The 12,319-nt window shown below is 52.4% G+C and overlaps 3 protein-coding genes across 8 annotated transcripts in view; 1 reads left to right on the top strand and 2 right to left on the bottom strand.

Moving 5' to 3' along the window:
• Window positions 1–2,503, top strand: part of CRMP1 (collapsin response mediator protein 1) — a 72,363-nt gene extending 69,860 nt beyond the window's left edge. For both annotated transcript variants that reach the window (XM_082389994.1, XM_082389995.1), the window contains exon 14: window positions 1,480–2,503. In XM_082389994.1, coding sequence (XP_082246120.1) covers window positions 1,480–1,571 — 92 coding nt within the window. In that variant the 3' untranslated portion in view covers window positions 1,572–2,503. The remainder of the gene's footprint in view (window positions 1–1,479) is intronic.
• Window positions 2,504–2,644: 141 nt separating this feature from the next.
• On the bottom strand, window positions 2,645–8,645 carry LOC309627801 (uncharacterized protein). The gene is made up of 2 exons (XM_082389999.1): window positions 3,488–8,645; window positions 2,645–3,447 (listed from the first exon to the last, which is right to left on the bottom strand). Exons 1-2 carry the CDS (start codon window positions 3,664–3,666, stop codon window positions 2,904–2,906), a joined length of 723 nt encoding a protein of 240 aa, XP_082246125.1. The 5' UTR covers window positions 3,667–8,645; the 3' UTR covers window positions 2,645–2,903.
• A 146-nt stretch (window positions 8,646–8,791) lies between these two features.
• Window positions 8,792–12,319, bottom strand: part of EVC (EvC ciliary complex subunit 1) — an 81,743-nt gene continuing 78,215 nt past the window's right edge. Inside the window, exons 18-21 of one of the 5 annotated variants that reach the window (XM_082389988.1) lie at window positions 11,921–12,047; window positions 10,678–10,771; window positions 9,856–10,007; window positions 8,792–9,369 (exon numbers count right to left, since the gene is read on the bottom strand). In XM_082389988.1, the coding sequence (XP_082246114.1) occupies window positions 9,340–9,369; window positions 9,856–10,007; window positions 10,678–10,771; window positions 11,921–12,047 (403 nt within the window). In that variant the 3' untranslated portion in view covers window positions 8,792–9,339. Of the gene's footprint in view, window positions 9,370–9,398; window positions 9,504–9,855; window positions 10,008–10,677; window positions 10,772–11,920; window positions 12,048–12,319 lie in introns of those variants that run through there. The other 4 variants (XM_082389989.1, XM_082389986.1, XM_082389987.1 and 1 more) reach the window with 4 other exon arrangements.

Raw genomic sequence — 12,319 nt, 5'->3', positions numbered from 1 at the left:
GTAGAAGGACCTCATCTAGTTATTTTTGTCACTGTTGTTTTCATTGAAGTCTTAATTGGTAAATCTTTGATTCCTTATGAAGTTCAGCATCTTTCATGTGTTTATTTTAAATTTCCTCTTTGGTGAAGTCATTGGGAGTGATGGTGAGAGGGGATAATCCAGTTTCCACCTCCTGGTTCCTGGGAACATGACATCGAATATCGGGCATTGGTTCAGTACACATACTGTACCCTGGGAGGCAGCGCCTGACCCTAGCAGACAGCCTAGCAGAGCTCTCAATGTAGACCATCCCAACTTCGTGTCAGGCCAGCTTCTTCCGATCAATGAGGTTCACGGTGAATCCATTGAATCCTGTTGTCGTGTGCTCATTGTTACACCTGCTTTGCCATAAAATTGATCCTGTGGTTTGAGGCAATAGATTACACAATACTGTGGATAGGAGTCGGCTCTTATTTTACAGAAAAGGAAATGAGGCCAGGAGAGAAGATTGTCTGACTCCAAATTACCCAAATTCCAGGCACCTTTTGCGCTGGAAATGAAGTCTCCCGACTGGACCCCTCTCCCCAACATCCCTCCTTCCCAGCATTATCCGTCACCCAGTCTTCATTTAATACATAGTCACTGAGCGCCAGGCACTGAGCTTAGTGCTCCAATTTTAAGTCTTTCTTTAACTGCAAGAGAATGCGTGAGATTGGAGTGGATGGTTGGCTTTGCAGATTTAAAACAAACAAGGCCGCCCCCCCATCCCCACGCAGACCTGCCCATTGCAAACAGGGTGGGTAAATCCAGCTCCAAGTGTTCACACACAAGCACGCACGTGTGCACACACATGCACAGATACACACACACATGCACACAATATACAAATGCACATACGTGTGCTCCCACGCGTAGCACATAAAACACTCTGGGAACCACGGACGCTGCCAAGTGTCGTCGTGAGTGTGTGGTAGGAGCTGGGGCTTTGGGGACAAGCCAGTGGGGCTACGATCCTGGCTTCCCTGCCCTCCAGTGGTGCCCCCTACAATGCGTGACCTGGGCCTCAAATTCCTCATCTGTAAACTGGGGCTAAAACAACACTCCCTTCATAGGATTGCTGTGAGCCCTGAATTCAGCAGCACATGTTAAAGCACCAAGTCTGCGCCTGCACACAGTAGGCACTCAGTAAGTGTTTGCCCACTTGTCTCAAGAACATGAAGCCAGACAAGAAAGAGCACAGGGTGGTCAGGGCTGCAGGAGGGTGGCCCCGGGGCCTGGGGCGGTGTAGAAGAGGGAGCAACGGACCCCGTGGAGGTCAGGGAGCCTTCCCAGAGGTCATCCTGGGCTGAAGGATGGTGAGGATGGAAGGCGTGTTGAGACGAGGGCTCGGCGTCCCAGAGGCTGGGGGACATGACATGAGAGGGCACCCAGCCCGCGGGAGCAGCACATGGAGCTGGTGTCAGCAGATCTCGCTGGAGTGACTGGCTCTGTCTCTTCCAGGTGCCCAGATAGATGACAACAACCCCCGGCGCACCGGCCACCGCATCGTGGCACCCCCTGGTGGCCGCTCCAACATCACCAGCCTCGGGTGAAGGCAACTCGTGGATGAGCGAGTGTGAAGGATTCTGGGAAGGATGTCCATCCCTTGCCCTGTCAGTGTTTGGAAACCCACAGTATCGTTTGGTACTGATGGGGGGAAAATGGAATGATGTTCTTTCCTTTTTGGTTTAGGAAGAATTGGTACTAGTGTGGTGTGTTTGCTTGGAAATCCCTTGCCCACAGTCGTGTGTTCATCTGAGTCCACCTCAGAGCATGGCGTCTCCAGGCCCCTCCTTAGTGAACACAGGTTCCAGCCTCGTCTTGTACTGTCCCTCCCACTTCTGACGCCACGGGCTCCACGGTTCTCTGAGTGGTTCCCTTGCACCCCTGTAGCTGTTCTAGGATAGTTGATGCATGTTACTAAGTTACGTCTGCGAGTCTGTGAGTGCGTCCGACAGAAGACAGCCACGGCCCTACATAGACACGAAGCCCAGACCTCAAGCCTTCGGGGGCAGCTCCAAAACTCATAGCAGGAAGATGTGTCCTCATCATCCCCTCCCCCAGGTCTACACGAGAAGGAAGCCCGCCCCACCGCCAGAGAAGCATCACTCTCGTCCTGTGTCAGGAACCCTGGTCTCCGTGGCACCTGTAACTCGCCATGACGTCTTTCCGGTCTGTGTGTGTCCTTCCAGCCCGCTCCAGGCTGCAGGCCTAGCCAGGTTCACACTCAGAAAGGGGTCTCCCACCCTCATTCAGGGCTGACCACGGTGTGGCCACAGCTGCTCCCGGTGCCCGTGTCCTGGTCCCTCCCAGGCGGATGACGAGGCCGTCAGATTTTTAAAGTTTTGTACATAGTTTTCCTTTGTAATCACCCTCATTTTTACTTAACAGCTGACTTATTGTGACTCTTATTTCTGAATTCAGCGCTTGTGAAAAAATAAAGAAAATAAATGGCCCACTCCCTGACTGGGGTGTTTGCATTTAAGTGATGGCTGCTCAGGTGCTCATGCTTTGTGCTCCCCTTTGTAGTAGTGGACAGTGGTGCTTGCTTCCCCAGGACTCGCTCTTGTTAGGTAGTCGGGGCAGCAGAGGAGGGAGGAGAGGGAGCCAGTCATGATTTGGGGAGTGTTAGGTCATGAGAACAAGGATGAGAATAGGAGGACGATGGCCGGCCAAGGGCTTCTGTGAAATAGGTTGAAATCACATCATGTCCCTTCCCTCCTGCCCAGCCTTTCCTTGGTGTGCTGTCTCTTCCTGTGTGTTATGTGGGTCAGACTGCCTCAGATTGGAAGTGCCCAGCTCCTAAACTTCACATTTCTGACCTCCAGTCCCATGGGAGGTATACATTCTAAGGAGGAGTAAAACCTCAAAGTTGTTTGTCTTGATTACCAGTTAGTAGTGATGATGGTGATGATGCTGATGGTGATGATGATGGTGATGATGGTGATGATGATGATGATGGTGATGATGCTGTTGATGGTGACGGTGATGATGGTGGTGATGGTGATGCTGATGCTGATGCTGATGGTGGTGATGGTGATGATGCTGCTGCTGATGGTGATGCTGCTGCTGATGGTGATGGTGATGGTGATGATGCTGTTGATGGTGATGGTGATGATGGTGGTGATGGTGATGCTGCTGCTGCTGATGATGCTGATGGTGGTGATGGTGATGATGCTGCTGCTGATGGTGATGCTGCTGCTGATGGTGATGGTGATGATGCTGTTGATGGTGACGGTGATGATGGTGATAATGCTGCTGATGCTGATGGTGATGATGATGGTGGTGATGGTGATGATGCTGCTGCTGATGGTGATGATGCTGCTGATGATAGTGATGATGATGCTGATGGTGATGATGATGATGGTGATAATGATGGTGGTGGTGATGATGCTGATGGTGATGCTGCTGCTGCTGATGGTGATGATGCTGCTGCTGATGGTGATGATGGTGGTGATGGTGATGTCACGTGATGATGGTGATGGTGATGTCATGTGATGCTGCTGATGGTGATGGTGATGGTGGTGATGGTGATGATGATGCTGATGATGGTGATGGTGATGCTGCTGATGATAGTGATGATGATGGTGATGGTGATGGTGATGATGGTGATGGTGGTGGTGGTCGTGGTGATAATGATGGCAGCATTATCTGTACAGCACATGCTACATGTCAGGTGCTCTGTAAGGTAGGCACTATTATTAACATCTTTTACAGATGAGTCCTAGAGAGGTCAATAATTCATCTAAGATCACACAAGAAGTGGCACAGCCAATATTTAAATCCAGGACCCACATGGCCAAAGCTCCTTGCTTCTAACTGCCAAGCTTTGTCATTTGAGGCAGGATGGCTTTGGATGGGCGTACGTCTACTTTATGCTTTTAGTGTCTTCTCCCCCCACACTCACTGGGTTAGGATACTTTAAGGTCCAGAGAGGTGGTGGCTTAGGGTCAGTTATGGATTTTCTTGAAACAAAGCTAAATATTAAGAAAGATCAAGAATGGAGGGTAATGACTTGATATTTGGCCTTGGCCCATTGGGACTACTAGAGGACAATGCAGAAACTTCCAGAAGAGTAAAGTCGGCAACAATCAGTTACCCACCCTGCTGTCTGGAAAGCACTTCCTCTCTCCCGCATCACCCCCCAGCCCATCAGGGAGCAGATGCTGAAGCGGAAGCAGCCCTAACATCCTCCCTGTAGGACCGACTCTGATGGGGCCTTTGCCCGGCCGCCAAGCCACCGGACCACCGCCCAGTTGGCATCACCTGCTGAGGTCGCCAGCACCCCTGACCTACATCAGGTTCCCAAGAGGCACAGGCACAGGTGTCCTGGCAGCTGCAAGACAGACAAGCCTTAATTCTAGGAGGCTGAGCTCCAGCATTCCTTGTAAGTAACGTTCTTTTCATTCATCTCTTGAAATGGTAGGAGGAGGTGGGGAGCTTTAGGGGAAGGCTATCTATTCTCCTATTCATTCATCTGCACCCTTACTTCCCCTTTGCAGAGATCATAGCATGGTCACAGGTTCCAGGAATTAGGATGTGGAAGTCTTGGGGAGGGGGCACTGTTCTGCTACCACAATAGTCTTCTGAGTTTCCTTCTAGAAGTTTTATCTTTCACATTTAGGTCTATGACCCATCTCTCATTAATCTTTGTACACAGTGTAAAATAGGGCTCAAGGCTTGCTTTTTTTCCATATAGAATCCAATCGAAGCAGTGCCATTTATTGAAAAGACCATCCTTTCCCTCATTAAGCTGCAGCAGAGCCTTGGTTGTAGACCAGGGTGACCACAGTGCATGGTCTTCTAACCCAGTGGTCCTGAGGTACACTGCTAAATAAACATTGGACTCTGAGCTTGGCTGGGCTGGGGTGGGAGCCCCAGTCTGTAGTGTCTGCTAACTTCTATGGTGCCAGTACTCTCACTGTAGCCAATTTCAAGCTACCAACATGAAGCCAGTGAGCTTTCAATCCATGCAATGTAAGTCGGGTCTGGTGTCCCAGTAAATGCCAGTATATTTGGTGTCATTGGCTTCAAGTGTTCCTTCAGTGACGTCAATTCGTGGAGCAAGAGAGCAAGAAGAAGATTCCTGAACAAAAAGGGCTTCTACCAAAATGAAATTTCCCTCCTCCCTCCTTCCCTACATTTTTCCTTCCACCAGTGTACGAGGAGTGCCTATTCAGTACTAGGCATCGTGCTAGTAGGGGAAAGCAATGGGTATATATTCCAGGGGGAAGGTCAGATATTAACCAAATTATTACCCAAAGCATCTAATTACACACCATGCTAAGTGCTATAAAGGAAGCATTTTGCAGGGAGTAGAGAATGCTCATCTCCCACTCCTCATGTCCCCCAGAGAGGGGCGTCCGCTCTCTGGGGGACAAACATGGAGGTTCTCCTGGCCTCTGTCTCACTCATTCTTCCCCAGCAGAGGGAAAGCACCTGATTTTTCAGAACTGAGAGTGCTAAGTGGCTCCCTTCCTCCCTCCACGGAGATGACGGGCCTCAGGACACACTTCCTTGGATGCAAAATTTACCTCGAAGTTAGTGACGCTCATCAGGTGACACTGGGAGGCCACGGGCGTATCTGGGATCTGGGTTAGGGCAGATTGAGTTGGGTTCAGTGGGGATGGGCATGTGTCCAGTGGACGTAATTCCAGCCAGCCCAGGCACAAATGGCCACCCCCTGTGCCAACTCCCCTGCATCGTGACACGGAGCGCAGGCCAGGGGACACGACGCAAATGCGTCCCGTGGCACCTGGCACCGGAAGTGCGCCCAGACCGGAAGTGCGCCCAGACCGGAAGTGCGCCCAGACCGGAAGTGCGCCCAGCAACGAGGAGAGGGAGCACTGAGGCAAGTGTGCAGAGCCAGAAACTGGTCCATGGAAATCTAGGCATCCGATGCACACAACAGTGAGTGGAGAAACGTTAGAACAAAGTATTACAGAAGTGGGTTAGGCAATTCATTGACTTAAAAAATTATATTTTTGTATTTGTGATTTTGTGGAGTTCATCAGGTTCTAAAAATATTTGTTCTGCTCTCGTCTCTCATTCTAAACATATACAGTATTCTCTTTTATACCTTTTGTAATTTTATTGGCTTTTTATGAAACTCTCCTTGCCCAAATGTACAAGTTTCAGACACCCTCCCATCCTCCCACCCCACCTTAACCCCCCCACCAAACCTGGGCCCCCTCGCCACTCCTCTCAATGTGTTTTGGGGGTGTCCCCATGGTAGAAGCCTGTGACCGGGGCCACGTCTCTGTCTGTGTTGGGGGCGGGCAGTTTAGTTCAGGGGTAAGCATGAGCAGGCTCTTCGTGGACACAGGGTCCCCCAATTTGGCCTCATCAGTTATAGAGCTGACATGCAGATCTCTGTGGCTGCTTTGCCTCTATCTCAACCGGTTCCAAACTTGGATGAGAAATAAAGCAATGTATCTACCATCCCCTCCCCCATCCCAGCAACAAAATATACAGACAGTTCTTAAGAGCGAAAGAGGGGGGGTCTGATCTTATCAAGGTGGGCAGGGGTGGCTCTTGAAGTCGTGAGTGAGCCCTGTTGAGATGTGAACAATGGTTAGGAGCTAATGAGGCAAAGGGGATGGGAGGGGGCAGCAGGGTTCCAGAGAGAAGACTGTCATGTGCCAAGGCCCTGTGGTAGGCACGGGGTGTGGCACCTATGAGGCCGTGAGAGGAGACAGAGGCTGGATGGGGGCAACGGCATCAGCTGGGCTGGAGGGGTGGTGGATACCAGACCTCGCAAGGCCCTGTGGTCCCTGTTAGAGTTTGCTTTTTCTCCTAAGAGCAAGGGAACGCCACTAAAGAGCTGCAGTCAGATCTGTGTTTTAGGAAGTGTGGACAGATGAGAGGAGGGTGGGGCAGGGCAGGAGGGAAGATCAGGAGCAGTTAGGAGGCTTCTGCAGCAGCAGCAATACCAGCCCCGGGGTGATGAATGCAAGACAAACCCCAGGTTGGCTGGAGACTCTGTTGACCTCATATACCACATCGGCTTCATCCTAGCAGCTCAGACAAGATCAGAGAGGCTAAATGTGCATAAAAATTAATCCACTAAACTCTTTAATATATCATCATTCATGAACCCCTTCCACTTTCTCCTCCTTCCATTACAGCCCATAAGAAGAACTGGGGACACAACCCAGATGGAGGGAGGGCAGCTGAGATGTGTCCTCGGGGTCTTCTTGCTGTTCCTCCCCTCTCCCCGGCCCTGGGTGTGCTGTGTTCATGCAGCTCAGTATCAGGCCTGAAAGTCCTCCTCCACATCCCGGTGTCCCAGAGCCTGCGCCCAACACAGCCAAGAGTCCTTCCAGACATGAGAGTCACGTTTTGTTTTGAACAAGGAGGCAATTCCGTTATGAAAGGCACCTCTAGAGTCGATTGTTGATGTGATGAAAACAGACACAGTCCACAAGCTTTCATGGAGAGTTATGCGCCCCACACTGTGCCAAGCAGTCCAGCAGCATGTGACAGGTGACATGTCCCCTGGGCTAAGGAAGCTACACTTAAGCAAAAGCATCGTCCATGCAAGATCCGTGGAGGCTGAACCTACACTGCTCGGGATCTTCCAGAGATCCTGGTGCTGCCAGGGCATCTGCATTTACCAAACTCACGTCACCAAATCAGACGTTCCCAGCATAGGAGGCATCTGCCTTCAGAATGCCTCTGTGCACAGGACCCATGTGACAAAAGCAATTGCTATGTAAAACAGGTTCGCAAAATATTGCAGGAAGGAAGTCAAACTTGTTACAAGACTCTGCAGAATAAGGAAATATTTTATTTAGCCCCTAGAGGGGGCTGTTGGCTAACTTTGGAAATTCGCCTGGTGACCAGTCAGGATTTGAGGATGCTCCAATCGATGGCTAGTATCCTTAACAAACGATGTTAACTAGTATGGATTACTTCTCTTGTTAAGGAACCTCGCTTTCCTGACTAAGAGAGACTAATCTAGGTTGTAAGAAATAAAAATCCAGACCACAAATGGTCCAGAAAATCCCTGAGACAGGAGCTTCTATAACCTGGAGCCCACTGTGTACTGGGAATTTGTGGAAACCCTGTACTCTCCATCCCAGACTTGCCCGGGGTCAGCACGCTCTGACTTACATCAGTGGGTGATGCCCCCAAGGGAACATCTGGCAATGTTTGGAGACATTTTTGGTTGACACAACTGGGGAGTGCTTCCAGCATCTGGTGGGAAGAGGCCAGGGAGGCTGCTAAACATCCCGTCATGCACAGGTCAGCCCCACCCCCAAACAAAGAAATGTTCTCACTCCACATATCCATAGTGCCAAGACTGAGAATCCCTGATTTCGATGAAAAAGGCAATTTTCTTTCCAGGTGGGAAAGGCACTGGCTGGTCTGAAAGCTTCTGGATATTCCCAGCATCCCCTGGGAGAAGCATTTCTCCTTAGGGGAGGACTGCTGTCTGGCAGAAGAACTCATCCCTCCCAGGGGAAGTCCTCCTGGGCAGGGCCTCCTTCCTAGCGCTTTAAGTGTCTCCAACAGAAGACCCTAACGCAGGTGTCATGTATCTGTGGGTCCTTAGGACCCCAGGGTGGGTGAGGATAGGCCTCCCGGCCAGGGATTCCATGGACTATGTCATGGGGCTCTGAGACTCCTCAGATACCCTCACTGAGACCAGGCCTTCGCTGCTGGCTGAGCCAAAGAAGGGAATGGGTCCTGATGAGATTCCATGTTGGCCAGTGCCCACGGTGCAGGGGACAGAGAGAGCGGGGGCGATGGGAACGGAGGAGAAAAGGCCTCGGACCCAGAAAACACCAGCAACACCTGGTGATCCCTTTGTTATAGGCGGAACTCCACCGGGAGGGGAGGCTGGCGAGCAGAGGGCCCCCAGGGCGGGAATGAGACCACTTAGTGCTCGCGGAACGCAGGTTCGGGTTGACATCGGGACACGGGGGGTGGGAAGCACAGGCAGCCAGGAAGGAGGGGCTTCCCAAGGAACGGAGCCGCATCTCGAAGCCAAGGAGACACTGAAAAACTGGAGCAGACATGTTTCCAACACAGGGGTGGGGGTGGGTATCATCTTCACAGGCGGTAGGGTCCGCCCTGCTCTTTTTGGCCTTTTTCTGGGACTTTGATACCCATTCTCCATCCCTGCACAGCAAGGCTGTGGGCAGAGGGGAGACCCCACTGTCCCCCACCCCGGGGTGGCCAGTCCCTCCTCACTGCCTGGGGGAGGGGCAGGTGGCATTCAGACGGGGTCTTCAGGTTCCGTCTCCCCGACCAGCCTTAAGCTACAGATTGCTTCTTCTCTTTAGCATCTTCTTGGAATTCTCACCGTCACCAACCTCACTTTCTTGCTGGCTCAGCCTTTTGCTGCTTAAAATATGGAAGAAATGCAGTTGGTCAGAACTTTGATTCCAGGTCTGTCTAGATGCAATAACAATGCATCCAATCTGATCACATGAAAAGGTGGTGACAGGCCATCAAAACAATCTGCATTTTGACATGGGCTGCTAAGAAACAAAAGAAACTCCCAGTTTCCCTCTCTTTGGTGGGAGGTCCAACCCATGCGCAGACGACGGACGCACCCCAGGATGGATCCACGCTACCACAAATCCGGAAGCATCTGTAGCTGGCAGCGCCCTGGTGAGGCCTGGGATTGCCAGCTATTCAGGCTGGATGCTGACGGGCTGGGGAGGTGGGTCGTGGCTGACTGGGCCCAACTGGACACCAACAATAGCAGCAACAGTAACACCAACACTTCCCGTCATCACCCATCATTTCTCGGACCCGAGTCAACACCTCTGAGAGGCGCTGGACTTCCTGCCCAGATTTAGGTGATCAACAAGGGCCCCGGTGTACCTGAGCGATCCTGAGGGGAGGCCCCCTGAGGCAGGGTCGTCGTCCTTGGGCCCCCCAAAGTCCCCTCTGTCCCGGGGTGCCGGCTTCTTCCTTTTGGTCCTTAGGGGTTTCTCTGCAGGAGACACGTGAACCCAGAAACTGGCTCTGTGACTCTGGGTAGGTGACAGCATCTCTTGACCTCACGCCACCCCAGCATTGTTTGAGTACCTCTGGGGGCCAAGTATGCACTCAGTACCTACTGCTCTTAGACCCATTTAACATGTGAGGAAACTGAGACCTCGCAGGGGGTGAGAGCTATCCCAAGCCCACAAGGCTGAAAGGTGGCAGAGCTGGAATGCAAACTCAGTCGGCCAGGCTCCTGCTGTGTTTCTACCACACCCAGCAGACTGGCAGCCTTCCGAAGCAGTAAGAACCTAGAACACAGCTCCAGTACCATAGCTTTTATTTTAATAGCCCTCCGTGACTTTACACACCTTCCCCTTGCTATCCCGTTAGAGGCTACAGCACTCTAAGATGTCCCTGAAGTTCCGCTGGTCAAGGGAGGAGGGCTAATTATCCCCATTTTACAGATGGGGAAACAGAGTCAGAGATGAGAGTCAGCTACTGAGCGGCAGACCCAGGAATCGGAATTATTGCATTTTGAAGGGCCCGGGACACAGGGCATCCTAGCCTAGCCTGCTCATCTACAGACAGGACACACAAGCCCAGCCCGAGAGCGTAAGTGCGGTGCCTGGGGCCACACGCCAGTTAGTGGTAGACCCGGTGCTAGAACCTGTACTCCCAGCCCAGAGAGCCTGCAGGGCATCGCCTTCTATGACTCACCTGACAGCCCATGCTTATTGGAAAACGGCTTGCTTTCGGCAAGGGGCACCCGGGCCAACGCCGCCAGCTCTGAGATGAAGCTCTGCTCAGCTTCCTGGATGCAGAGAGAGAGGGTCAGCTGGGCCTCCCTCTGCCCTGCTCCGCCTCTACATCGCCTTCCATCAGCACGAGGGGGCGCTCTGAGAGTGGGGACAGGACCGCGTCCCCAAGTGGAGGAGGACTCTCCAAGAGGCATCCAGAAACGCCAGGAGCAGGCAGAGGCACGTGTGATGCGGGGGCAGCTAAGCATCCATCCTCGCTCACGCCAGCCACGGATCCCACTTTACAGATGAGAACACTGAGGTGTGAGGGGCTCGGCGAGGGCAGCAGAACCAGAATCAAGCCCACCCCTGCCTGACTCGAGTCGGAGTCCTTAACTGCCAACACCATTTGATTAACAGCCAGACCCGGATTCCGTGGCTTATTCACTGTGGGGCACTGGGAGGTGACTTACCTCTCGGGGCCTCAGTTTCCTCATCTGTAAATGGGATACTGGGTGTAACCCGCTCCTTGGCTGTCGGAGTAGGACTTTAGGTGGTGGATGTAAAGCTCTCTGCTCAGGGACTGTCTACAAGAGACCCTCAGGGAATAGATGTTAACCGCCATTAACATCTCTCTCATCACTGTCTCGGATGTCACTGCCACACCGGTGGCGAGCACTCAGATGGGGCCAGCAGTCCACTCAGCACTTCCATTCGGGAATATCTGATTTTTTTTACAGGCGGCCACTTTGCTTTAAAGCCACACCTTAAAATCTCACGCTGATGAGAGTTTTCTGGGATGAGAAATATCACGAAAGCTGAGCGTCCTGTACGTTCTAGGTAAAGCGCAAACCTTAGTCACAGCAGCACTGCCTGAATGATACTGATGTTTGCCGTGACACCAAGAGGCCCCCATGGTGGCGATTCACACACAGGGAGACGCTCATTCCTTTCAGCTCAACAGACAAAACTGATGAGTGGTCAGGGCCTGGCCCGGAGCTGGTGCTGCAGACCCGGGGGAAATCAAAGTTCACAGCTGAGCAGCGAGGCTGATGTGTCATCAGCCTGTGAGACTAGCGGGGGCTGAGGGGGTCCCGAGCAGGGCGTGTGGTCCTCACAAAGGCTCCAGTGCTGACCTGTGATCATGAGCTTAGCCTTTTACTATTTCCAGTCCCCTGTAAACCACTGCCCACTTTGCAAAGGCCCGTTTTCAGAAGTTGTACCTGTAGCTGGGTCTCAAGCTGGGCTTCCAGATGGTCCATGACCCTCACGCTCTGCTTCCACGCGTCCCGGCGGGTCCGCTGGTGTGCCGTGAACTGGGCCAGGAACTTTTTCTGCTGCGCCAACATCCTGGGGAAAGGAACGAAGGCCGTCAGCGCTGCCCTTCCAGCAGGTTCGTCAGACCCAGCACGAACCTTTCCCCAGGGCCTGCTGAGTCGTGGTAACTAGTGACCGATAGCCATCCTTGAGCCCTTGGAGCCAGAAGAATGGTCATCGCGGGCACGATTTACTGCGGCCACATGCCCCGTGGACACAGCTCGAGTCCCTCTACCAGTGGCTGACTCATCAGAAAAGCAGATGCCATCTGATTAACACTTGAGAATTTACAGAGTCTCACACAC

Source organism: Balaenoptera borealis, assembly GCF_965194805.1.
Source record: "Balaenoptera borealis genome assembly, chromosome: 4".
Taxonomy (NCBI): domain Eukaryota; kingdom Metazoa; phylum Chordata; class Mammalia; order Artiodactyla; family Balaenopteridae; genus Balaenoptera; species Balaenoptera borealis.
Note: the sequence above shows the minus strand (reverse complement) of the source record. Positions and strands in the feature narration are given on the sequence as shown.